We start from the raw sequence: 27,414 nt of genomic DNA on the forward strand, positions 1-27,414 counted from the left end.
ACACAAGCAGAAATTTAATATTAAATCACAAAAAAATAAAAAGAAAAGCTTTTTGCTTTTTTTCTAGTTTACAAATGTAAAATTTCTTTTTACATTAGTTTGCATTACTCATAAATTTTCTCAATTCTGCTCTTCCTCCCCAGAAAACATGAAGAAACCTTGGAGCCCTGACTTACCAGCTTCTAACCACTCATACAATTTGGCTTTTGCGTCCATCCCGGACAGGGATAATGAGAAAGAATTAGCAGCTGATAGCACTGAAGAAAAGAAGGAGAGAGAAAAGAAGCAGACCAATTTCACTTTGTGCAATGTTTGTAATATTCAGCTGAACTCTGCTGCTCAGGCACAGATCCACTACAATGGTAAATCCCATCAGAAGAGGTTAAAACAGCTCAGCAATGGAAGTCTCAAAAATGATAACGGTAAGCATTAATCCCTATATGTCTTTGGCCTGTGTAAACTGTGTTTATTTGTCCATTTTTTATTATATGAGGCATGTGAACAGTTACATATGCCTCTTGCAAAACTGGATTTGTTCTTATAAATAGCAAATGAAAAATATCCTTGAGTTCATTATTTTTCTGCAGTATATATCCTTCCATTGCAGTTCTTAGGATAGAAAGAAATAAATTAGGTGCAAGAAAGTGGATGAACTTGGACATGAAGTAATGAGTCTTAAATTTTTATCAAAAAAATATACCTTATACATAACTTTAAGCTAAATACTTAATATATCTTAGAGTTTTTTTTGTTTTTATTTATTTATTTATTCTATTTATTTATTTATTTATTTATTTATTTATTTATTTATTTAAACAGGGTTCAAACCAAGCCGTAAGGACTAGTTTTAGAGATTGGATTTAGTTGTACTCTTATGATATTGTACTAGAGAGAAACTTGTCTTAGTGTGTGTAACGCTGTTAAAAACTCTTACTTTTGTTGGTTTGAGATAACACAGCAACGTACAGTAAAGTCAGTATATAAGAGTATAAGCCATTCTTTTATTCAGCTGGATCCTTTGTTGTTAATGCAAATACTGATACCGACATCTGAGTATTTGGGATCATCCCTAACTTGAATGCATGGCAAATAGCTAATGGGTAAACTCTCTGTTTTGTTCCAAGTATTTTGGTTCTAGCTTTTGTTTGTGTGGTAGTGTGGTATCAGATTCTTTGTCATTCTATTTGCATTTTGATGATTTTATCTGTGATACTCCATGTTTCACTGTTTACTAGAAAAGCTACTCTTGGTAGAGGTGTGTTTGATTTTAATCAAAAGCAGTTGCCAAATGAATTGTGAAAAAACAAACAAAAAAAACCATAAGAAGCTACAGAAAACAAATAGTCTTGAAGTTGTTTAATTTTGCCATTCACGTTTCTCTCTGTACCTACCATAAGTCTGTTTAAACCATGTCTACCATACATCTGTTTAAAGGTCATAGTTAAAGTCAAAAGGAAATGGAACAAAATTTGGTTTTATTTGAATCTATTTTGTTGATGGCTTTCAGAAAATTATTTTGTATTATGTGGTGTGTTTTCCCTCATCAGCGTGAGTTTTATGCCTCAAAGAAAATCATGTTTGAGGCTTTATGTACGGAAGTAGATCAGATCACATGGCTCCTGAAAGGAAAAGACTAATACATTAAAGTTTTGTTCCTAATAACTTGTAATCCTTAACTTTGCTGAAGCATGAGTAGTTTTGCACTGTCATGATTTATGTTTTTATGTGCCATGTTATAGAAGCAAGAGTCTTAATAGAATGTACTTAGGACTCACAGACCATTTCTTCAGGTCTGCATGCATATTCTTTATCACATTGTGCCATGAATTTTTTTGTGCCCGTTCATAGTAGCACATCCTTAGCAGAAATCCTTAGATAGAACTTAAGAAGTATTTTAAATTTTCTGTGCTTGTCCTGACTTTAAGAGTATGATAGTTTGTTGAGAATTATATGGATATACTGCCGAAATACATTGTATGTGGATGCTTTGCTTTGTGAAAGATGTTGCTTGCTTCTTTAAAACAAATCGATAAAACAAAACTAAGCAAACAGGAAAGCTGTGACACTGAACATAAATAATTTTTCATTTAAGTGATAGGACTACAGACTATAATATTAATGTTCATAGTTCAAGCTTAGAAGGAATATCACTAACGTTAATAGGAGCTGTGCAAGTGCATAAAGATTGATTTCCTAGATGATTAAAGGTAGAATATGTTTATCCACAAATGTGTTTTTTCTAAAAACACATAAACAGTCTAATGTTATTGCTATCTTCAGGTAAGGTAAAATTGTATTTGTTACTTGCACAGCAATTTTCATAATGACAAACTATTGTTTCTTTGCAATTCATTTTTTCTCTTCTATTTCATGGCAATGAAAAGACTAGTAACTGAGTAATACTGAAATTAGTGTCAAAGGGTTTCAATCATGAACAGAATATTTTAGGGAATATCAAAGCAGTAGCATAGCAGCATGTTTATTTCCTTCTTAGAAATCCCTAGCTCATGCAGGGCTTCACGTGCTTGAAATAAGAACAAAACTGACAGTTTCAAAGTCTTTTTCAAACACAGTTTTGTTTCAAAGTGCAGTTATTTGCAGGTGGTTATCCAAAATCTGGCAAATCTTAGGGTATTGCCAAAAGTAGCACTGCACTGAGAGAAGAATAAAAGGAAGTGAATGAGGATGTGATTTTCTCATATCACCCAATTTTGAGATTTCAGTCTTTAAACAGAAAATCACAGATGAAATAGAGACCGATATTTATATATACCTTCCTGAAAATTAAGCTGAATGTTTAAACTGGTCTGTCAATTATCTGAACAGAAATTCACTGGTTAAGGTCTCTCATTTTAAGTCAAGTGGGAATCAGGACCTGACAGGCTTCCACAATAACAGGCTTTGTCAAAACTAGTATGTGTAAAATATGAGCACTGTTTTTTAGATTTTGTTGATGAGACCCTCGCAAGCTAGAGTGACATATGGCTGTGCCTGAAATAATGACCCTTTCAGTTTATCACATGTACACAAATGAAGAAAACTTTTGCTTTATGAGATTGTTTTATAAATCTTCATCATCAGTGGTTTCCTGTATCTCATGTTGAATGACAGAAATGTTTACTACATTGTGCACAAAAAGGCTTGTTTTTTTTCAAGTACAGTGATTCATGGACTGTACTATGGACTGTGTATGTTTTTGCAAATTTGAGTGCTGTGTAGGATAGTTCCATATCTGAAAAAGTCAGGGGAAAATATTTAAGTGTGACTGTTCCATGCTTTATTTCATTACTGAATTACTCCCACAAAGATGAGAAGGGTAATAAAAATGGAGGATTGATTTATATGAAGCAGCAGTCTGTGTTCTCTTTCCAAACTCTTTATTATGGACTGCTAATGGGAGGTAGTATTCAACTGTATTAGTATCTGACAGGGTAAATACAGCTATCATGCTATAGCCATCATCTTCAAACTGTGTGAAGTAGCTTTTATCTGCTGGCTGCCTTACACTTGAACAGTTCTGAGTAATTTCATGAAGCAAATTGCTTAAGCAAAAAAGTCTATTAACACACACAAATATGCATTTAATAAACAGTATTTATTATGGGTGTAAAAGCAACATCACCTTGGTGCTATTTTGTTATCAATATTGAATTTAAAGAAACAGACACACTGTAAAAAGTTTTGATAGTGATTTGTTTTTTCAGCTTGATAAATTTTCCCTCTCGGTGCCTTTCTGTGGCACTGCAGCCTTGGAACAGCTGTCATGGTTTAATAATTTTGTAATTTTTGCTATCAGTATTCCACATCATAACATCATATTAAGCATGAATAATTTTACCGAATCTGCAACTTACAGAAGAAGACTACATCTCCCAGGGAACAACACGATAGGTCACGGGACCTGGACTCTATATTAACTCTGTCGCAGAACAGACTGACGTCTTTCGAGTTCTGGCGTTCAGGGGAGTGTGTGGGAGCCTTCAGCCGTCTCGCCTAGATTTACAGTAGGCCTCTCGGTTACGGGACTCATTCTCTCTCCTATTTTGCTTGATTCGTTAGCTCAATTTTCAATTTTCAATTATATTGTATTATATTGTGTTATCCAGTATTTCGATATAGTATTTAGTAAATAAGTGTGCCTCCTTAGATCGTTGCCGCTGTTTTCTTTTCCTAATTAACTTTTTCCTTTCGGCCTAGGGCCCCTCCGGGGCCCACGGCCCCCTGTCACGGACGCAGGTGGATTTTTAGTTCAAACTTTTGACAGATTTTGGTGGAGAATGCGGGCAAATTGAGTTGCTGTTTTTCTGTGTTTTCTTCTGTTGCTCTTTTAGCTTTTAACAGAGCTACGAGTTTTTTCCCTGTTAAGGAGCTATCTCGTGTTTGGGATTCTGCACCTGCGAGCTTGACCTTGAAAGTCCAGGCGGACTGCCAATACTCCGGTATATTTTATAAACACTGCTGAGCTTTGTTTTCTTTTACTTTTTTCTCTCTATTGGAGGAAAAAAAGATGTTTTCTCTACTAAATTTGTTTTACCAGGGACTGTGTGCCATTGGTTCCTTTTTTGAGACGCTCCGAACATATTGGGCCATGTTTAAGCTAGCCACTTTTTCTTATGGAGCTATACAATTGTATAATGATTTGAAAGCATGGTTAGCAATGCTCACTTCGTATCTGTATACAGCTCCAGAGGGAGCAACTAATGCAACTAATTATACAGAAATGGTGATTTTTAAGCGTGCTCCTTTTTCTTTCTATGAATCCTTTATGCAGTTTTTGAATGATCAGTGGGCCACACTCTTAATCTCCCTGATCTTACTGTTGATTATTGTAATAATCTCACTCAGTATCTGGATTTATAACATCCGGAGGAAGTCTTCCCTAGAACCAGAGAATACTGAGTGGCAGGGAATTGAAGAGATTCTCAAAGGACAGACATCTTCAGTGTTATGGAGCTTCACTCCTGAACACTTGAAGAATCCTGAGAGTTTGATTGCATATTTGAGGCAGGAATGTTGTGGCTCAGGCAGATCTCAGGAGGCACAAATGATTTTGGGCCTAGCTAATGCTTATTGGGCCTTAGTCAATACCATTCCTGAGAGAGAGAGTCTTAGAGCTGAGGCAGAAAAACTTTGGACTGAGAAGGTAGAGAGAGGAAAAGCTTTTGAAGCTGAGAGAAAAGATCTCCTGTACCAACGAGACTCAATCTGGTACGAGAAAGAGAGTCTTAGAGCTGAGGCAGAAAAACTTTGGACTGAGAAGGTAGAGAGAGAAAAAGCTTTTGAAGCTGAGAGAAAAGATCTCCTGTACCAACGAGACTCAATCTGGTACGAGAAAGAGAGTCTTAGAGCTGAGGCAGAAAAACTTTGGACTGAGAAGGTAGAGAGAGAAAAAGCTTTTGAAGCTGAGAGAAAAGATCTCCTGTACCAACGAGACTCAATCTGGTACGAGAAAGAGAATCTTAGAGCTGACGCAGCAAAACTTTGGGATGAGAAAAGCTCCCTGCAATCCCAACTCAACACTCTCCAGTCCGAGTACAGCGCCCTCCGGTCCGAGCACGACGCTCTCCAGTCCGAGCACGGCGCCCTCCGGTCCGAGCACGACGCTCTCCAGTCCGAGCACGGCGCCCTCCGGTCCGAGCATGACACTCTCCAGACTGAGCATGATGCCTTCCAATCCAACTGCGACACCCTCCAGTCCGAGCACAACACTCTTCAGTCTGTGCATAATGCCCTCCAGTCCGAGCATAACGCTCTTCAGACTGAGCACAATGCCCTCCAGACCGAGCACAACACTCTTCAGTCTGTGCATAATGCCCTCCAGTCCGAGCATAACGCTCTTCAGACTGAGCACAATGCCCTCCAGACCGAGCACAACACTCTTCAGTCCGAGCATAATGCCCTCCGGTCCGAGCATAACGCTCTTCAGACTGAGCACAATGCCCTTCGGACCGAGCACAACACTCTTCAGTCCGAGCACAATGCCCTCCAGACCAAGCTCAACACTCTCCAGACTGAGCGCGATGCCCTCCGGTCCGAGCATGACACTCTCCAGACTGAGCGCGATGCCCTCCGGTCCGAGCACGACACTCTCCAGTCCGAGCACAGCGCCCTCCTGTGTAAGTGCGTCGATCTCCAGGTCAAACATGACTCTATTGACTCGTTGTACACTGACCTCAAGGCCGACTACAACGCCCTCAAAGCCAGTCGCAGCACCCTCCGGTCTGTGTACGACGAGCTCCTGTCTGACTACGACGCTCTCCAGTCTGAGCACGACGCCCTCCAGTCTAGTTATAACGTCCTCAGGGCGGAATGCGACACCCTCAAGTCTGAACCGTATGTACTCCAACTTAACCAACCACCGGGGGCACCAGATACAATGTTGGTTGCCCCTGTAAGAGGGCGAAAAACAAAACGAGTTTCAACTCAGATAGAGAAAATGCAGAAGGAGTTAGAAGAGCGGAGGGAGTTAGGAGAGCAGGACTCAGGAGAGCAGGGGGACTCAGGAGAGCAGGGGGACTCAGGAGGTCAGGGGGACTCAGGAGAGCAGGAGGAGTCAGAAGACCAGAGGAAGCCGGCGGAGCAGAGGTTGTTAGAGCAGTATAAGAAGATGTTAGAGGAGGAGAAGAAGTCAGAGGAGCAGAGAAAGTTAGGAGAGAGAAAGTTAGGAGAGAGGAAAAAGGAGGAAGGTCGCCTGGAGGAAATAACACAAGCGTCAGAGTCAGGGTCAGAGTCAGACGAGGAGCCAAAAGCTAGATTTTCTTTACGAGAATTTCTCGAGTCCAAACTTATAGATGGGGCAGCCTCATCAACACAGCTGCCAACATTAACACCTGGGACTCCTGATAGAGCAAAAGGTGAGCAAAGTATTACGACCATTATTGATCGATCTTTTAAACTGAGTGAAATTCGAGATCTGAGAAAGGATTTCACACGTCAGCCAAAAGAAAATATGGTCACTTGGTTACTTCGCTGCTGGGACAATGGTGCCAACAGTGCGTGGCTCGATGGCAGTGAAGCTCGCCAACTGGGTAGCATTTCCAGGGACTCACGTGTGGACAGAGGTATAGGCACATGCCAAAATCGGTCCTACACCCTCTGGAAGCGGATGTTGATAGCGGTAAGAGATAGATTCCCCTTTAAAAGGGACTTGGAGCCTGAGAAAAAGAAATGGACTGATATGGAGAAAGGTATCCAATTTTTGAGAGAAAGGGCTCTGGTGGAAATGCTCTACAGCCCCCAGTTCAATCGTAACAATCCAAACCAATTACATGATCCTGAAGCAGTCCACGTTCCACGACAAATGTGGCGTGACTTTACAAAGGCAGCTCCAGAAAAGCATGCCAGTGCACTTGCATTGGTATATGGCAAAGGGGAAAGAAAGCCCCTTGTAAATGAGCTAATTAGCAGACTTCAGGAGCTTGAATTATTTATAAGCGCTACAGAAGTTAAGCTTTATACTTCAGCCATTGTCCAAATGGGAAAAAAAATAGTAGAAAGGTTAGACAAAGTGGAGGAAACACAAAGTGATATTATTGACAAATTGGCTAATGTGCCTGATGTAGATGAATCCACGGTGGTACCAGATGATGGAAACCAGGATTTCCACGATCGCCTATTGAGAGAGCTAAACAACATGAGTTCCTCTCGACCTGTATCATCGAAAATCTCAACCATAAAAAAGAGACGACCTCGTATTCAAGCAAACGACAATGATAAGACCATACGTTTTGCTTTGTTGTATTTCTTGAGTAATCATGGGGAGGATATAAAGAAGTGGTATAACTCATCCACTTCTGCACTTCAGGCACGAGTGAAAGAATTACAATTCAAAACAACCACCAAGGTGAACTCTTCCAAACGGGGGAGAGTTCCAGTTGCTGCAAGTCAACGAGGTAAACAATAGAGGGGCCCTGCCCCCAGCCAGGGGGGGGAAAGGGACAACAGAGTATACTGGACTGTGTGGATTAAGTGGCCTGGCACATCTCAACCACAGAAATATAAAGCCTTGGTGGACACTGGTGCACAATGTACCCTAATGCCCTCAAGTCACCAAGGGACACAACCAATTTATATCCATGGAGTGACTGGGGGTTCCCAAGAATTGACTATGTTGGAGGCCGAAATAAGCCTCACTGGTAAAAACTGGCGAATGCACCCTATTGTGACTGGTCCAGAGGCTCCATGTATACTGGGAATCGATTACCTTAGGATGGGATATTTCAAGGATCCCAAGGGGTATCGATGGGCCTTTGGGATAGCTGCTGTAAACACAAATGGTGTTAAGCAGCTGTCAACTTTACCTGGTCTGTCAGATGATCCTTCTGCTGTGGGGTTGCTCCAGGTAAAAGACCAAGAGGTACCAATTGCCACCAAAGTGGTTCACAGACGGCAGTACCGCACCAATAGGGACTCATTGCTCCCCATTCAAAAGCTAATTCGCCAATTAGAAAATCAGGGAGTGATTAGCAAAACGCACTCGCCTTTTAACAGCCCCATATGGCCAGTGCGTAAAACCAGTGGGGAATGGAGGCTGACGGTAGATTACCGTGGCCTGAATGAAGTTACACCTCCATTAAGTGCTGCTGTACCAGACATGCTAGAACTCCAGTATGAATTGGAGTCAAAAGAAGCTAGGTGGTATGCCACCATTGATATTGCTAATGCCTTCTTTTCCATCCCATTGGCTGCAAAATGTAGGCCACAGTTTGCTTTTACCTGGAGAGGTATTCAGTATACCTGGAACCGTTTACCCCAGGGGTGGAAGCACAGCCCAACAATTTGCCATGGATTGATCCAAGCTGTTTTGGAACAGGGTAATGCTCCTGAGCACTTGCAGTATATTGATGACATTGTGGTGTGGGGCCATACAGCAGCAGAGGTTTCCAAGAAAGGGAAACAGATAATCCAAATTCTTTTGAAAGCTGGTTTTGCCATTAAGCGCAGCAAGGTGAAGGGGCCTGCCCAGGAAATCCAGTTCTTAGGTATAAAATGGCAAGATGGACGTCGTCACATCCCAGCAGATGTGATTGACAAAATCACTGCTATGTCTCCGCCCACAAATAAAACAGAGACCCAATCTTTTCTGGGAGTAGTGGGCTTTTGGAGAATGCATGTCCCAAACTACAGCCACATAGTGAGCCCTCTCTATCAAGTAACACGGAAGAAGAATAATTTCTCATGGGGTCCTGAGCAGCAGCAGGCTTTTGAGCAGATAAAACAAGAAATAGCCCGTGCCGTGGCCTTGGGGCCAGTACGGACGGGACAGGATGTGAAGAACATCCTCTACACTGCTGCTGGAGAGAAAGGTCCCACCTGGAGTTTGTGGCAAAGAGCCTCAGGAGAGACCCGAGGCCGACCCCTAGGATTTTGGAGTCGAGCATATAAAGGGTCTGAGGAGCGCTACACTCCAACTGAGAAGGAGATCTTAGCCGTGTATGAGGGGGTTCGGGCTGCTTCTGAAGTAGTTGGGACAGAGGTTCAGCTTCTTCTAGCACCTCGCTTGCCAGTAATAAACTGGATGTTTAAAGGACAGGTTCCCTCCACCCATCATGCTACTGATGCCACTTGGAGTAAGTGGATTTCATTAATTACTCAACGAGCTCGAATGGGAAAACTCAGCCGTCCTGGAATTCTAGAAGTGATCATGGACTGGCCTGAGAGTAAAAAAATTGAAACACCACCTACAGAAGAGGTATCACGTGCTAAAGAGGCACCACCATACAATGAGCTACCAGAAAACGAAAAGAAATTTGCCCTGTTCACAGATGGATCATGTCGTATTGTAGGGAAGCATCGCAGATGGAAAGCTGCTGTATGGAGCCCCACACGACAAGTTGCAGAAGCCACCGAAGGTAAAGGAGAATCAAGTCAATTCGCAGAGGTAAAGGCTGTTCAGCTGGCTTTAGATGTGGCTGAACGGGAGAGGTGGCCAATGCTTCATCTTTATACTGATTCATGGATGGTGGCAAATGCCTTATGGGGGTGGTTGCAACAGTGGGAAAATGATAATTGGCAACGAAAGGGTAAACCTGTTTGGGCTGCTGAACTGTGGAAAGACATTGCTGCCCGAATAAGGAACATTGTTGTAAAGGTGCGCCATGTAGATGCTCATGTGCCTAAAAGTAAGGCTACTGAAGAACATAAAAATAACCATCAGGTTGATCGAGCTGCCAAAATTGAGGTGGCTCAAATAGACTTGGACTGGCAGAACAAGGGTGAATTATTCCTAGCTCGGTGGGCCCATGAGACTTCAGGTCATCAAGGAAGGGATGCAACATATAAGTGGGCCAGAGACCGAGGGGTGGACTTAACTATGGACGCTATTGCTCAAGTTATTCATGATTGTGAAACATGCGCCATAATTAAACAAGCCAAGAGGATGAAACCTATTTGGGGGGAAGGGCGATGGCAAAAGTATAAATATGGAGAGGCATGGCAGGTTGATTATATCACCTTGCCACGATCTCGCAATGGTAAGCGTTATGTACTCACCATGGTGGAGGCAACCACTGGGTGGCTCGAAACATACGCAGTACCCCATGCTACCGCCCGAAACACCATATTAGGGTTGGAAAAGCAAATCCTGTGGCGGCATGGCACTCCGGAAAGAATTGAATCAGATAATGGGACCCATTTTAAAAATTCCCTTGTAACCACTTGGGCCAAAAATCATGGCATTGAGTGGATTTACCATATTCCCTATCATGCACCAGCTTCTGGTAAGATTGAACGATTCAATGGGTTATTGAAAACTATGTTGAAAGCAATGGGTGGCGGAACGTATAAAAATTGGGAGAACCATTTAGCAGAAGCCACCTGGTTGGTCAACACTCGAGGATCTAGTAATCGTAATGGTCCTAACCAATCCAGCTCCCTACGTACCGTGGAGGGAGATAAGGTTCCTGTAGTACACATAAAGAGTGTGTTGGGAAAAACAGTTTGGGTCCTTCCAGCGTCTGGAAAGGGCAAACCTCTCCGGGGTACTGTCTTTGCCCAGGGACCTGGGTGCACATGGTGGGTGATGGACAAAAATGGGAATGTTCAATGTGTACCACAAGGGAATTTGATGTTGGGGGAGTGCAGCCAATGATTTTCCTGTAGATATATAGGTAGAGTCTCAGAAAATATTTCAATTAGGTACAGAATAGTTCAATTAGGTATAGGACTTAAGATAGAGTGGATTAATGTTAAGGAAACACTTTTTCTCTATATACCTTAATTAGGCATTCTGTAAGCAAGTTTTCCATCTGGACTCTATATCCTGCACTGGCCATGCATGTGTAGAGCACACATGGAAAGAAGTATAAGTCAAAAGGAAATCTGCTGTGGTGGCTGGGAAAGGATGAGTGCACCTTGATGTGGGGGACGCCCTACTAGCACTGCCTTTCCCCTCTACCGCTGACAGGTTTTCCTTTTTCTGGCAGTTTTGCCATTTTCTCAAAATTAATAAATAGTAGGTTAGGTTATAGAGTTTTGTTCTCAACTTAGGGATTTGTATGGAATAAATATAAAGTGTTGAGAAAAATAAGGTTGCTGATTATTCACAATTATACATATGAGTGTGTATGTATGTATAAACATAATGTAATGATGTAGAATAAGGGGTGGAATGTCATGGTTTAATAATTTTGTAATTTTTGCTATCAGTATTCCACATCATAACATCATATTAAGCATGAATAATTTTACCGAATCTGCAACTTACAGAAGAAGACTACATCTCCCAGGGAACAACACGATAGGTCACGGGACCTGGACTCTATATTAACTCTGTCGCAGAACAGACTGACGTCTTTCGAGTTCTGGCGTTCAGGGGAGTGTGTGGGAGCCTTCAGCCGTCTCGCCTAGATTTACAGTAGGCCTCTCGGTTACGGGACTCATTCTCTCTCCTATTTTGCTTGATTCGTTAGCTCAATTTTCAATTTTCAATTATATTGTATTATATTGTGTTATCCAGTATTTCGATATAGTATTTAGTAAATAAGTGTGCCTCCTTAGATCGTTGCCGCTGTTTTCTTTTCCTAATTAACTTTTTCCTTTCGGCCTAGGGCCCCTCCGGGGCCCACGGCCCCCTGTCACGGACGCAGGTGGATTTTTAGTTCAAACCGTGACAAACAGCACATCATGAGGAGTCATAAGCATGAACTGGTGTAGTAATAGGGGATCCCTTTGTTATGACTTGGTGGAGTGATTTGGGATATGATGAAATCTCAGCCTGTCTGTTGCTGGACTCTATGTATTTGAGAGTAATACAATTTTCTGTGCTCCTTTCTCTTAATAATTGCCTTGTATGACACTTAAAAAAGCATTTTGTGCTTTGTTCAGCACATACTGCAAAGTATTTGTTCTTCCTGGTTATTTTTATTTTTTCCCTATCAGTACTCCTACACAGAGCAGTAAGGTGGCAGGCAATTTGGTGGCAAATTTGAGTAAGTTTTAGGATTGAAAATGGGTAAAATGCATTTCTAGTCTGGTCTACCAAACTTGTTTCACTTCTTATGTTTCCTGACCAGCAGGACTCAGGACTTGGAGTTCTGCTACTGGAAGGATAGAATTGTGGATGCAAGAGTATAGCACAGACAGTGAGAAAGTTGTTATTTGTAAAATTTGGTGTAAACCATAATTTTCACCATGCCTTCTGTAATGTAAATTACTGAATCTTCATGACTGAACAAGGCTTGGTTGGGTCAAAGGCAGAAACAGTTGTTATGATAGATATTAAGTGAAAAAGCAGTGAAAAAGGTAAAAAATGCCACCAAATTAATAAAAAAATCTCTTCAATAATTGTTTTCTGAAACATTCTTTTGAAACACAGTTCAGTTAAATATTAGGCAGTACTTTCTTTATCTAGGTCTGTGGTTATTTACTATTTTATTTCACAACCCTGACAAACTATTCATTTCTAGTAAGTTTCAATTACATCTTCTTAAATGAAAGCTCTCTACAGCATTTTTCAATGAAACTTTATCTTAATAGAATCCTACTGTATTGTGAACAAGGAATGTGAGTGCATGAAATAAAGGGGAAAGATCAGATTAAATAATGAAATACTCTTTATACCTTACTGATTACTAAAAGAAAACGTTTCATTTCAGTGCTAAATATTACTCAAGAATGAATAGTAATTTGACTTTTATGCTTATGCTAATGTATACACTGAGTAAAATCTGCTTATCAGACTTTATTTTCAACCACGTTCATTTGTTGAGATGATAATTATGTAATATCAATTCAGTAAATATCTATACACAGGTCAAAGAAAATATTTGATCTTTCACAACACTTTTTGCATCCTAAAACCTAGTAAGAAATCTGGAAGATTCACCTGAACCACTTGCAAAGTTTCCTTCCTAGCACTTTCATATTGCTAGTTGTTTTCTGTTCTGTAATGCTGCTACCCTTTGTGTAGCATATCTCTTTCCTGATTATGAGAAGTGGCAGATTTGGGGAAGGTAGAATCTTCCTTTTTAAGGTGGTAAAGTAAAAAGCTACCACTTTCCAAGAAAAGATGTCACCTCCTCTGTCCATTGTGTTAGTCTTCCTTTCATAGAAAGGGGATTGGGTACATCAGTGAGGAATGGAGGAAATCTTCAGAAAAATTATATTGCTTTTCATAGGAAGAGATTTTCCACTAACATTCTGAGGAACATTATTGTCAGATCAATGTGAGAAGTTACTGGAAGTCAGGAGACAAGTTCTGCTGAAGATAAAACAAGAAGTTGTAACATAGCAGACAGTTGTACTTTCTATGAATTTTTTAATTTATTTATTCATTTATTTATTTAATATTTCTATATCATATTCCAATTCAGAGCCCCATGGCCAGTTATGCAATATGAATTATCCCCAGGTTTTAAGTCTCTAATTTCTGGGTCCAAGATGACAGTATAGTAAAGAAACACAGCAAGCTCTTCCTGGGAGCTTCATTGCCTCTCAAATGCTAGAAATTTACAGAAAATTAGGACTGATTGTGGACAGTGCATAGTAACTTCTTCTCCCAGATGTAAATCTTTCTTGTTATTCTGATGATCTTCTCTGTTTTCGTCATATTTCTACTCCAGTTAATAAAATGTTTATGCAACTTCTTTAAAAAAAGAAAAAACTCTTTAAAAAACTTCTTTAAAAGCATTTTTGTTAGCAAGATATGCTTTTATAGCACTTTTTTGCTTGTAGATTTTTTTTTTTTTTGTTGTTCTTGTTTAATGAAAAAAATAAAATCAGGTGTGGCATCATAGTTCATCATCAGCATTTTAATAATGTTAACTTTTTGTTATTTATTCCTCTGATTCAAAATACATGATCTTTTTGATAGCCATGTCCCTCTGTCATATTGCACAGTAGAGGGAGTTTTGAAGACAAGAATTTTAAAGGTAGCTTCTGTGAAGAGTCTCCTTTTCCTGTCAAGTTCCGGAGAAAGAGGCAAGTTCCTCACACTGTTGAGGAACTAAGTGTTAACATGCATGTATTTATAGCATTTCAGTTTATGTTGTTAATAAGCACTAATTCTAATCTACTTCTCACACTGCTGCCATAAGAGTTAGTCTGTAATAACTTTTCTCTGTTTCTCACAGTAGTGCGTATAGGTTGTTCTGGTTGGAACATCTGTGCACCCAAAATATACAAATATTGTCAATATTTTTCTCTTAGCATTTTGTATATGAAAGTAGAGAACTATGGCCATGCACTGATTTCAAACAACAGAAAGTAAACAGCTCATTTAATAAACTGAATTTTTGCTTTTTAATCAAAATTAAAGTTCTTAAAATTCTTCTGTAGATGCTTTATTTCAGAATAACATGCCATAAATGAAATCCTCCTGAACAGAGAAAAGTCATTTTTAGTGAAGTGTTCGGTTTTGAAAGCTCTAGCAACATGAAGTTTATTAGACTTAGAAACTAAGTCTCCCATTGCACTGGATAGCACAGTGCTGTAGAGGAAAGAAAAAGAACAGTAGTATCATGATCAAATACTCTGCAAGCTTTAAGCAGTTTCTTTGGATAGGTGCAGTTAAATACAAGGAAATTAAAACTGGAAATGTCAAAATAATTTCACTGGCATTTGAGTGCAGCTTTGTAGCAATTTTGTCAGAGTATTCAGAAACAGAGTACTATTAATTTTCTTCTGTTGAATCTGTTCCAAGATATAATATTGGGAAAAATTAATTGCTCATCTCTCATTCTTGCCAGGAGCGTCCCATCCCCAACCCATCCATACGATGTAATTTTTTCATGATTACTGCATCTTTTGATTTCATTACCAAACTGAAGAAAATCAATGATTTTGTAGCCCTAGTTCTGACTACCTTTAATTCTACTCCCCTCCACTTTTTTCAATTATGTTACTAGTCAAAAGAACTTTTGCATAGAAGAACATGGATGGGTTCATACATATCTGGTTCCAACTTCAGTGCCACCTTTTTCTTTTCTTGCCATCGAGAAAAATATACATTATCTTTACTATTGCTTTTTTTCCCCCTACAGAAAAAGAGATCAAATGATAAAATGACAGCATTATTTTCACTAAAGTTAAATGAGACAAGAACCATGGACAAATGTAATCAAGTTCAGATTTAAATACTACTAGAAATATCCCTCAGCTTAGTAGTGATATCTGATAGTCTGAAGTGTATGTGAAGTATTAAAAATTACAACTCTTTAAAAGAAGCATTTCAACTTCTTAGATTATTCTCTGACTTCACACCCATAGGGCATGAAGGTCAAACCTGAAGAAACTTTTTTGTAGAATGCTGTGATGAAAACATTTTCAGTGGTAATCTGGATAAATGCATTTTAAAGTTTTTTATAGAAGAAATGTAGAATAGTAATGCCTAGAAAGAAGCAAACGGTGCTCCCATCTCCAGAGAAGGGGGAAAAAAATCAAAGTCAATTAGCAGTTGCTAGGATGTTTGTGGAACAAAGCTTTGTGAAAGCCATTTGCAGGCAGCACTCAGTGAAAAATTTCCCCTTGACATCTAATCTAAATATATATGTATAATCTAATCTATCTATCTATCTATATATATTCTTGGTTTTGTTTTGTTTAAAATAATTTCCCCTTGTCCTGTCACTGTTTACTTATGTAAAAAGTTTATATCCCTCCTGTTTGTCCAGCTCCCTCTAAGTATTGGAAGGACACAATGGGTTGCCCAAATTGCTGTCTCTTCTTCAGATTGAATAAGCCCAGGTTTCTCAGTCTGTCTTCATAAGGGAAGTGTTCCAGCCCTCAGATTTTCTTCAGGACCCTCCTCTGAACCTGATTCAGCAGCTCCACATTCTTCTTGTGCTGGTGGTCCCAGACCTGCATGCAGTACTCCAGATGGGCCTCATAGGGTGAAGCAGAGAGGGCCAAGTACACCCCTTAACCTGCTGGCCAATCTTCTTTTAGTGCAGCCTAGGATTCAGATGGCCTCCCAGGATGCTAACACATTCTGCTGGCTCATGTTAAGTTCTTCATCTACCCAAGACACTGAAGTGCTTCTTGGCTGTGGGGGAAAAAATGTTCAGAAATTCACTATTAAAATGGGTAAGAACTGGAATTAATTGCCCAAAGATGTTATGAAAATTATTATCTGGTGACCGTAAAGCTCAAGCTGATCTAATCTTGAAGTTAGTTCTGCATTGAGTAGGAAGCTGGACAAAATAAATTCAACACATCTCTTTCCACCTGAATTATAGGAAGTCTCTTTAGAGCCAACATGGGGAAAACTTCAGCTTGAATGTCCAGGGGTCCTACTTGTTTAATTTACATGAGAAGCAAGGTCTGTGCTGCCAAAGGCTTGGCTATTTCTTTGTAAAATTTTGTTTAAAAAGTGACAAGAAAGCTCCACTCCAAATGTCCCTGATAGTATTTGACAGAAAAGTAACAAAGTAACATCTATGTTCTGAGAAAGGCTTTGGATTGCACAGCAATCTATTGAAGCCTTTTGCAGTATTATTTTTTTTAGTCAAATTGTCTCTAAGGTGGAGTCAAAACTGCTGTTTGTTACAGTCTATCTAGCTAAAAAAAAAAAAACAAAACCTAAATAAAATTCTTCTTGGCTAAAAGTTGAAAACTAGGAATAAAGTTGCTATTATATATAGACCATTTTAAAATCGTTAATCTGGTGACAGAAGGAGAAACAAATGCTTCAAGGTGCAGTATCAACAGATACCATGTTGTGCAGTGATGTAGCAGGACAGACATTCTTCATGGCAGGTCAATCATTAATAGCCATTCTAACCTATTTTTCTTGTAAAAACCTTTAACACAAATCATTGAATATATGAACAGTGACTGATACTGATATGAAATCACTAAAGTGAATGAAAAAAAACACCAAAAACATTTAAAAAAGAAAAAAAAATGAGATGGAGGGTTATTTGATTTATTATTTATTTATTTATTTTCTCACAAATAATAACATGATGAAATTAACTGATGATTAAGTTTCTACTTTTAGGAAAATACGTAGATCTTTACTTAAAGTTGATATTGTCATCTAGAGACAAAAGTAATATGTATTAATAACATAGTAGTTATTAGTTAAGTGACAAGTGTCATAGTTAAGTGACAAGATGGAAGTGTTAAGGGGAAAAAAAAAACATTGCCTTTTTTATTAACTGCATTTATTTGATGAAATATGTTTGAGAAAGGGAAAGAAATTATGCTGGGACTGATAAACTTTTCAGATTATATGTTATCCAAGCTGGCAGCATTGATATTTAAAGTTTTATTACTCTGTAATAAGTTGTTTCAAGAACTCTGGTCATAGAAATATAGCTAATTAAAGATGGTGTAACTTGAGATAGAAATCAGCATTCTATAGCTAGATAAATAGCAGTTAAGTTTATAGCTGCAGTAGAAATCTTGGTACAGTTCTGTAAGAAAACGCTTCACATTTTCACTGTCTGGAAGAGTTTATTTCAATTGTTTCCCTCAGTTTCATCTCTCAGAGATTGGTTGTTATCAATTACTTATAATGCAGGCTGATAGTTTGGACTATAGGTTAGTCTGGACTACAGGTCTAATCTGATGTTCAAAATCTAAATCTGTTTTTGGGAGTACTTTTGTTATTTCTCTGCCGCATGGAGCCCATTCTACAAACATAATGACTTCATTAAAGAAGTAGTATAGGGCTCAGATTTGAATGTACGTTTCTTAGTACAGTGATTACACATACATACACACAATCTGTGTGGAAACGCTGTACTACTTTGAAAGAAAAATCCTGTGTTGTGCTTTTTAGTATCCTTGTATGTGCTTAGAGTCAGTTCTGCATGATAGTCAGTGGCTGTTAGTCTGTATTCCTTTAAAAATTGCTATGGATTTTTTTTTTTTTTTTTTTTTTCTGAAGATCTCCAATAATTTCTTTGTGAAAGTCATTTTTCAAACTGAATGTGCTTATTTTCTCTGGTCAGAAGTCATGCTGATTATATTTTGAAGTAGAAATAAGGCTTCCAAATCCTTAGTGGCTCAGGAAAGCTGAATTGTATTCCTTCTAATGCGGTTGTTTTTTTTGTGTTTTGTTTTGTTTACTGATGCAGCAAATTCTGTAGTCTTGATAACCTGTTTTTAAACAATACAATTTAAGTTTGTCTCCTTTGTGTCTTTAATCTTTCTATTCAGACACTCAAGAAAATCTCTTGCACTTCGATATTCATTTACATTATGGCTGATAGAAATCTATACTTGACAACAGCGTTACTTTTGACAGAAGTCTATGAATTGCTGACAGGATTACTAAAACATAACATACTTACATTCCCACTGAAACAAACACTTGTATGAGTTGGTGTAGATACTGTCCTCTGCTATTAATAATATTAAATATTAATTAATATTTTTAGTATACTTTAGTAAAGTGTACATCCCTTTTTCTATTCACTGTTCTTTTTTAATTTCTTTGCAGAGCAACCTTCAAACTACTGCTTTATTCTTTTTCTAATGAAATGTGGGTCTTTTGTTAAGCTTCAGTGTAGAGATCTGGAATAATCAAGCTCAGCTTCTCCTCAAAGTTCCCTGTAAAGAGAGTTGTCACCGTGGCTTACTGTTTCTGGGTGCACAAAGGGTTTCTATTTAATTTGTTCTGACAGAGCTTTCCTTGCTCTGTAGTTTGCCTGAGATAGATGAGATGCTATTAAAGTGGAGTGAGTGAAGTGTCATCTAAAAACACATCATGGCAGGAATGGTAAGCATACAGTGCAGTTTCTGAAAATGAGAAAAAGAATAATCAAATGTTATCTGCTTCATAAAGCCTTTCGCAACATTCTTGAGATCAAAGCAGACAGGAATATGTATGTAAAGTACAGTGTAGGTTTTGAAATGTGTGTGGTTTTGTGTGCAATTCTGTGTACAAAATGAGACGCCAAAGGCTTCTTTTTCTCTTGACGTTGTGCCAGGTCAAACATCACCCACTGTGACACAAAGAAACCCTAAGGCAAAACTGTGATATTACCACTACTGAGGGCAATAATGAGGCCAGCAGCAGCTTCCTATTAGACCACTTTACCAGTAACAATATGCGAAGTTAGATTCATGGAAATCTTGTGGAAAACTTCTGAAGACCTTGGATCCCATGTAAAAGTTCTCTTGGTAGTAAAATGCCCTTGGCAGACCCCTGTGAACAGTAGTGTGAACAACTGAAGAAGCTCTTTTATGCAAGTTAAAAGGATGGAAGAGGAGACTAACAATGCAGTAGTATGATTCATGTAGGGCCAGATCACTGCTTTCTCCTGATTTGTTAGGAAGATCAGGCACTAAAATTTATTTTTATATGAAAGGATCAACCAGTAGAGGTAAATACATAGAGAATTATTAGAATGAACAGCTGCAGGGATGTAATTGAAAATAATTAAAAACCCAGTGGAATATAAAGTATTTTTGATGCCTGACCATCTTGAAGCCATTAAGGGCATTACCACATTTCTTAGTAGAACTTATACTTTGTATTCACTTAAGTTACTGGGGCACTTAGTTTCAACTCACATGTTGAGCTCCTTCTGCTGGGAGTTGTCAGGTTGGTATAAATTATGCAGCAAAATGTAGAATTTTCTTTAGTTGCAAATAAGTAATGGAAAAGTGAAACACTTCTATACCAATTTATCATTAATCTTCCCATTGAAACCATAAGAAAATAACTGACAAAGGAAAACTACAGTGAGATGCTTGTCTGAGAACTGCTTGATTTTTAAACAGGTAAAGACTTTGAAGTTAAACTGTGGCATTTCTCAACCTTCTGAATCCACGCAATATTTTGGTTTTCTACTTTATTTTTAATCCAGAGTTTAAAAATATTGTCCTGTACTGAAAAACTTATATCAAAAATAAAGCAAGCTCTTGACTAAATTTCAAGGAACTCCACTTCTCCATCATAATTTTAATATTGATAGCATCAAAAATTAAAATGTATAATTTTTTTTTTTAGTTAATTTTTAAATTTAATGTAATTTTTTAAGTTAATGCTTCATTGGAGGCATTTCTCTCTCTCTCTCTCTCTCTCTCTCTCTCTCTCTCTTTTTTTTTTTTTTTAATACTGTAATGTGGAGCTGTTGTGCTATCGCTATCTTTATCATGGGACATAACCATTTAAATGCCTTTATTTTAGCAACATTGCTGAGTATACAACATGGTAGCTATAAGGCTTACTTAATAGTCTTTCTATGACACTAGCAAATATTGACCAAGCTCTTGGTGTATATTTTGTATTCCAAGACCATTGATTGAACTGAGATATACTTTTCTAATGCATCTTACTATTTGAAACCGAAATATTAAATAGTTGCCATGGATTGAAGAGAGCATATCAAACAGTTTCCTCTTAAATTCCATGCAACTCATGCTGCAAGTGAAAGTGCTTAATGTCTTTATATTCCAGATATGTTCTTTCATACATATGTGTAGCAATATTAGTGTTTTTACTGCGTACCAAAATAATTCTAAGAAGGAATAAGATAAACATTACCAGTAGTTTAGACATTTTTTTTTTCCTTTGTTTTGTTTATTGGTGATGCTAGCTATGGGACATTATTATGTAACAAATTGAATTGCAAAAAATAATTATCTTGGAAGCTCCTTTTCATCTCCTTTTCTAATTAGCCTATCTGTACTGAGAGTGTTTGCAGTCACCTTTTCGAGATGTTTACAGAGTTGCTCAGAAGTTTATAGCTTCTTTGTGAAGATCAAATAAGAATTTTTTTATTTTTATTTTATTAATTTTTTAACAGTTGTTAATGCATCAAATCTAATAGTGCATGTTAGGTCCTAAAATCCTTTGCTTTTTACAACTAGAAAAAAAGGAAAAAGTCATGGCTCTTTCATTTATTTGGCTGTTGACAAGTGCCTGAAGTTGTTACTGCCAAACTCAGGGAACGTCTGTCCTGAGTAAATGCTTTGGGACTTGGTCTGTGATTTTTGAAATGCCTTTGCATTGTGAGATCAGATGCGTAAGAATGTGACCGTGTTTGTTTTTTACATGAATCCCACTGGTACAATCCTTAGGGATTTGCTGTATCAAAGGTATTAAAGAGAATATTGCCCTTGGCTGCAGGTTGAAAGAGAGCACTGTGAAACAGGGACAGATGAAGTGTAGGCAAAGTGGTGACTCTTATAGGAGAGAATAGCAAGAGTCTCATAGTTCTGGATTCCATTTCTGATAACAGTGCTCAGGATCAAGGAAAAGTTAAAAAAAAAAAAAAAAAAAGCACCATCAGATTTCCATTTTGAAGATCTGCTTGTGAAGTAGTTCCTCAGTGTTCACCAAGCAAAGCATAAGCAGAAGGATTAATCATGCAATAAATGGATCCAGTATGTGCTGTTGTCTGTGCATGGCATGGGCTTATTTGAAGAACAGGATCTCCAGGCATGTGACTTTCTATATTTGGCCTTCAGTGTGAGGCAGATATTTGTTTGTTGTTAGTAAATTTGAATACTTCTGTCTTCTTGCAGTCCTCCTACTTTAAAGAGAAGAATTGGACAAGAAGATGGTAATAAAATTTAGTGGGTTTGTCACAGAATTTCCTCACCATGTCTAGGTTTATATTTCCCATGCATCATAAATAATTGAAATGACAGAGCAAAGGTGAAAAGAGGAGAGTTATAAAATCAGATTGAATATGAAATCTTCACTGATTTTATTGCTCTTGTAAGAAGTAGGAGCTGCTTACTCTCAGTTTAGAAAGAGATCTGAAGCAGTAGATACAAAGAACTAGCAAAAAAAAAAAGTCACATAACATATTAATTAATTTATAATAAGAATACTATATTAAGAGTAGACACCTGCTGATTTATAAAAGGAAGTATGTGTATGCACAAGAGCACGTGCATGGAGGACTTCTTCTAATTAATTGCTGAGGTAATGTATAAAATTTTGCCCCTTTAAATTTACTGATTGAAAAATGAAAAAATCCTGCCCTTTAAATGTTCAGCTTTGGCAGAGGTTACATTAAATCTCTTAATCTCCCAAGCACTTACTCTCCTCTAGGTTTTTCACAGGCATTTATCCACAGGACATTCATTTCCAATCTGTATTTAAATCCAGGAATTAGGATGCGGGCTTTGAGCTATCTGCTTTCATGCACTCCTAATGGGCTCTACCACAGGAACTGTGGATGTGCTGGTAGAAAATAGATTCATGCCCAGTAATATTTGGTTTCTATTTCAGCTTGAGCTAAGTCTCTACTTGTTGAAAACAACATATAGGAAAGCATTTATTTGGGGGTGAGGGAAATGAACTTCCACAATAAATGTGGTTTTTTTTTTTTTTTTTTTTTTTTTCTCCTGACTTAAGAACACCAATATGTCTTAGATTTCTCAGACTTCTATCAGGTCATATTTTAATATATCTCTAGTATGAAAGTGTGAGGATTTGGAACATAGCCAGGATTTTCTTCAAATGTCTTCAGTGTTTTTTCATGTTCCTAGTAGAAACTGTAGATCAGATTCTTAGATCCTAGAATAACCAAAGTTGGAAAAGATGTACAAGATCACCTAGTCCAACTGTCCATTTACCATCAATGTTTCCCCTCTAAACCATATCGCTTAGTAGAACATCTAGGCGTTGCTTGAACACCTCCAGGGATGATGACTCCAGCACCTGCCTGAGTGTTCCAGTGCCTTATCATACTTTTGGAAAAGAAAATTATTCCTGATGTCCAACCTGAACCACCCCTTGGGGCAGCTTGAGGCTATTTCCTCTTGTCCTATCACAAGAGACTGGCCCCACCTCATCACAACCTCCTTTCAGGTAGTTGTCGAGAGCTACAAGGTGTCCCTTGATCCTCCTCTTCCCCAGACTAAACATTCCCAGCTCCCTTAGCCACTCCTCATGAGAGTTGTGCTCCAGACACCTCATCAGCTTAATTCCCCTTCTCTGGACATGATCTAGGGCCTTGATGTCTTTCTTGTAGAGAGAGGCCCAAAACTGAATACAGTACTTGAGGTGTAGCTTCACCAGGAGAGCAATCACTTCCGTGGTCCTTTTGGCTATACTATTTCTGATAAAAGCCAGAATGTAGGGGGCCTTCTTGGTCACCTGAGCACATTGCTTGCTCATGGTTAGCTGAGCATCAACCAGCCCCCCCCCCCCAGGATCCATTTTTTCCACTGTCTTCCAGACACTCTATCCCAAGCCTTTATCGTTGCCTAGGGTCATTATGACCAAAGTTCAGGATCTAGCACTTGTTGAATGGTCAGAGCTTCCCTTTGTCCTGTGAATGCACAGAAAGACAAATTAGAATGTTTCTGCACTGCTTAGTAGATGCTTTGCAGGGCTTTTTGTTTGTTTGATTTTTTTCCTAAATGGACCATTTTTTTAAGAGAGATGTGGTAATAAATTACTAATAAGATGTGAAAGAAAGCTCATAGTTTTATAAATAGTTATAACAAAGTTGTATCCTTACCTTTTGTCATTTTCTCTTGTGTGTCTCAAAATTAATTTCACTTTCATTAAGAGTAAAAAAAACTGTAGTGGGCCAAAAGTACTGCAAGGGAGAGAGGTGAATCAGTGTCTTGGTATATTACAGTAGCACAAGCAGGGAAATGGAAATGAACTGCTGATTTGTTCCAATTTGGGGTTTGACTTTTCTTTTGAATATATGTATGACTTAAAATATGATTCATTGTGACTCAGATAATTTGGAAAATTGTTGCCTCAGCAAATTTACAGGAAACTCTGGTGCTTGTAACAGGATAGTGATGAACCTGATAATTTGGTTTTTATTTTTATATTTATGTATACTTCATAAGGAATCACAACTCTGGTTTTGTTCTGAATGTGTTTCTGAGTCTGTAAATTTATGTATCATGGATTATCTAACTTTGTTCTCTTATAAAGTTGTATAAACATTTATAAGAGGATCCACAATGTTTCTAAAACAAGGAAAGTGTTAATTAAGATCACTTCATTGGTTAAATTGTAGATTATTTAAACAAGACAGTCTTATATTGGCTTGTGTGCAATGATAGTTTTTCAAAGTTAGAAATATGCTCTTTGATAATTTTATGTTTAACGATGACACTTCAAAACCAGTAAGTTGTTTGGTCACATCAAGGTCTGGTATTCTACAGATTGCTGCACATTGCCAGAATGGCTATGCATGCTCAGAAGTAACAATTCTTAGCAGAGCTGATCAAAGATATAAAGAGAATGAAGTGATAACGGCTTGTGAAAGACTATTGTTTGAAAGAATATTTAACTTGCAAGTCACAGAGGTTTACGGTGAGTGATAGTATTTTTCCTGATGGCATGTTTTTATGTTCATGATCATGTGGGTGGTAGCCCATAAGATTCTCCTCCTCAGCAGATTGCATTTTTCTTAGTTTTCTAGGATCCCTGATGTTACAATCTTTCCTATATTTGTTTATATCTAAAATTAAGGATCAAGGATGGAAATTTACAGCTGTATCATTTCTCATACTGCTTAATTTATAAGATGTAAAGATAAGGTTATGAACTAGAAGTTACACAAGATTGTAGTACCTGCCAAATTCATAAATTATTTTAGTCATCTTAAATAGAGTTGAACTTATTAGGCACTGAAGAATAGGAGCCAAGAAATTATGGTTAAATACTCAAGCTCATATCACTAAGCTGCAGTTTCGTTCATTTCTATCAGCCACTGAGCTTTGGTCTCCGAGGATTTTTTTATTTTTTATTATATTGCACATGAGCTTCTGTGACTATCAGTGTCTTTCAGAACTGTTCTTATCACCACTTTTGTCTAGCCCGTTTAACTGTAATGGATGGATGGATTTAAAAACCATCTGCAGCTACTATTAATATCATTCTTCAGTACATGCATTTCCAAAAGCATCTGATAACAGCTGTTGGAGCATAACAATTTCATTTACTTCCTTTGTATCTAATTTTACAACATCAATTTTTTTTTTCCCATTAATAAATATTTCTCTATAAGAAAATACCGTTCATAAAATTCTAAGTAACTTCATTCCAAATGTCCACTGAAGTATTTGAAAATAAAAATAAAGTACTTAGTATATGTTCTATTTTAGTATTTTAAAATTAACACATTTTTAGTGGTATTTCTGGTAATAGCTTAACAAAAACTTGTGTAAATACAAATTTCTCTTATATTATTTTCACTATATGTTGTTCTTACAGCAAATGAAATGAATAGTTTACTGCAAAAGCTGTATTTTTTGAAAGATTTGGAAATCCTGTCAAATTTTAATGACTTTTGCTTCAATGATCATGTAATGTGTTCAATAGTACGGCTGTATTTAAGTAGTTAATAGGAAAGCTTTCTAAATAAAGAAAAGATTATACAAACATAAAACATACATAGTGTTTAATGATTAGAGGTTATTGTCGCAGATGAAGAGGAAAAGTAAATTTGCCCAGTGCGAATTCCTCTTCTGTTGTGCAGATAACTTCAACTAATGTTAAATGAAAAGCAGGAAAAAAAAAAAAAAGTAACCTTTTTAGAAATAGTTTTTGGAGCAACAGTATATATTTGGCCCATAATTGTAATTTTTCTTTCAAATCACTAATTGGTCGGATATCTCAGGGAGATTTTAATCTCAGGTGAAAGTCCGTAAGAGGAAAAATATATTTCATTTTGTTGCTCAGAACCACAGAATACAAGGTAAGGAAAAACTGCAAATAAAAATATTCCAGTGGCTATTTCCTTTCCTCAAGTGTAGTTCCTGATGTTTATTCCAGCAGAAGAACAATTCACTTACTGTACTACATGTAAAAGCAGTGAAAAAAACATCTGTTGCTGATGATTCTGTATGTTGCATTAGACCTTGATGTTCCAAACAGAGCTAATGCTGAGTGAGATATTTAGTAATATATGTAATGAATAAATAATCCTGTCTTTTCTCAACAGATTTAGATGATGTACTAATAGGGTTATTGATCCTTTTTTCTTTGTGTCTAGCCACTTGACCAGACTACTGTTTACAAAATTAACTGATGATCATGGAATTTTTTTCTTTTTGGCATTCCTCTGGAAAGGCAAAAAACTGTGACAAGATCACATTCATAGAGTTGGAAGGGACCTTGAAAGGTCATCTCGTCTAACTCCCCTGAAATGCACTCTAAGTTAGGCCACATACTTGGAGATAAGCTCTCTTTTTAACATACAATGCTTTTAATGAAGAGCAGGATATAATTCTGTATGTGTATTCTCTGAAAAAAAAAAAAAGAAAGTGAATTGCAGAGATTTATTTTCCATTATGGGTTTCTATATTATCTTGACAGCTGGGCTGTTGTACTGCTATCTCCAGCATTCTCACTGGGTTTGATTAATTCTGAATCTATCCTAGTAATGTTGATGTACAAACCCATGCAAATCCAAACAAACAGGACTTCTTCAGAGTTTTCAAAATAAATACTCTATGCTGTATGCTCTGATAAGTTAGTAATCTAAATAGCAGCATTTCAAACTGTCCAGGTCAGAAGAGAAAGCTGTATTTTACAGCCACTTCTGTAGGATGCTGCCATGATTCTAATAGGTATTGTGCTACTTTGGTTGAGAAAACCGTTTTTACTATTTCTCTATTGCCATTGCTATAAAACTTCTAAAGCTAGTGCTTATTTTTATTTTATTTATTTACTTATTTTGAATGTTAGCCAAGACAGGAAAAAAAAAAAAAGCAAATTCTTTCTTTGAAACCTTATTGGCTGTTTTCACTGTAGGAGGGTTCATACCTCTCAGAAACCTGAACAGCTGTTGTAGCTGAATACTTTGTTGAATGTACCGTCAGTTGTCAACATTTTTCTACTATAATTGTAGTTACAACTAGTGAATGCAAACACTGAGCAGTGCTTGATTGTTTTTTTTTTTAAATGTGGCTTTGTTGTTTTCTTGTATTAAATGATAACTTGTAGTGCTGTTTCTAGCCTGAGATAAATTTCCTGCGGATTTATAGATGTATTATATGAAGACACCAGCCAGACTTCTTTAAAATGAAATA

General features: G+C 37.6%; 1 protein-coding gene across 2 annotated transcripts in view; it reads left to right on the plus strand.

Moving 5' to 3' along the window:
• The window catches only part of ZNF385D (zinc finger protein 385D), a 361,757-nt gene that overhangs the window by 72,207 nt on the left and 262,136 nt on the right, over positions 1–27,414 (plus strand). For both annotated transcript variants that reach the window (XM_015853987.3, XM_085538403.1), the window contains exon 2: positions 144–422. In XM_015853987.3, coding sequence (XP_015709473.2) covers positions 144–422 — 279 coding nt within the window. The remainder of the gene's footprint in view (positions 1–143; positions 423–27,414) is intronic.

This window comes from Coturnix japonica, chromosome 2 (genome assembly GCF_054131305.1).
Source record: "Coturnix japonica strain WE chromosome 2, WE-NBRP24, whole genome shotgun sequence".
In the NCBI taxonomy this organism is placed as follows: Eukaryota; Metazoa; Chordata; class Aves; order Galliformes; family Phasianidae; genus Coturnix; species Coturnix japonica.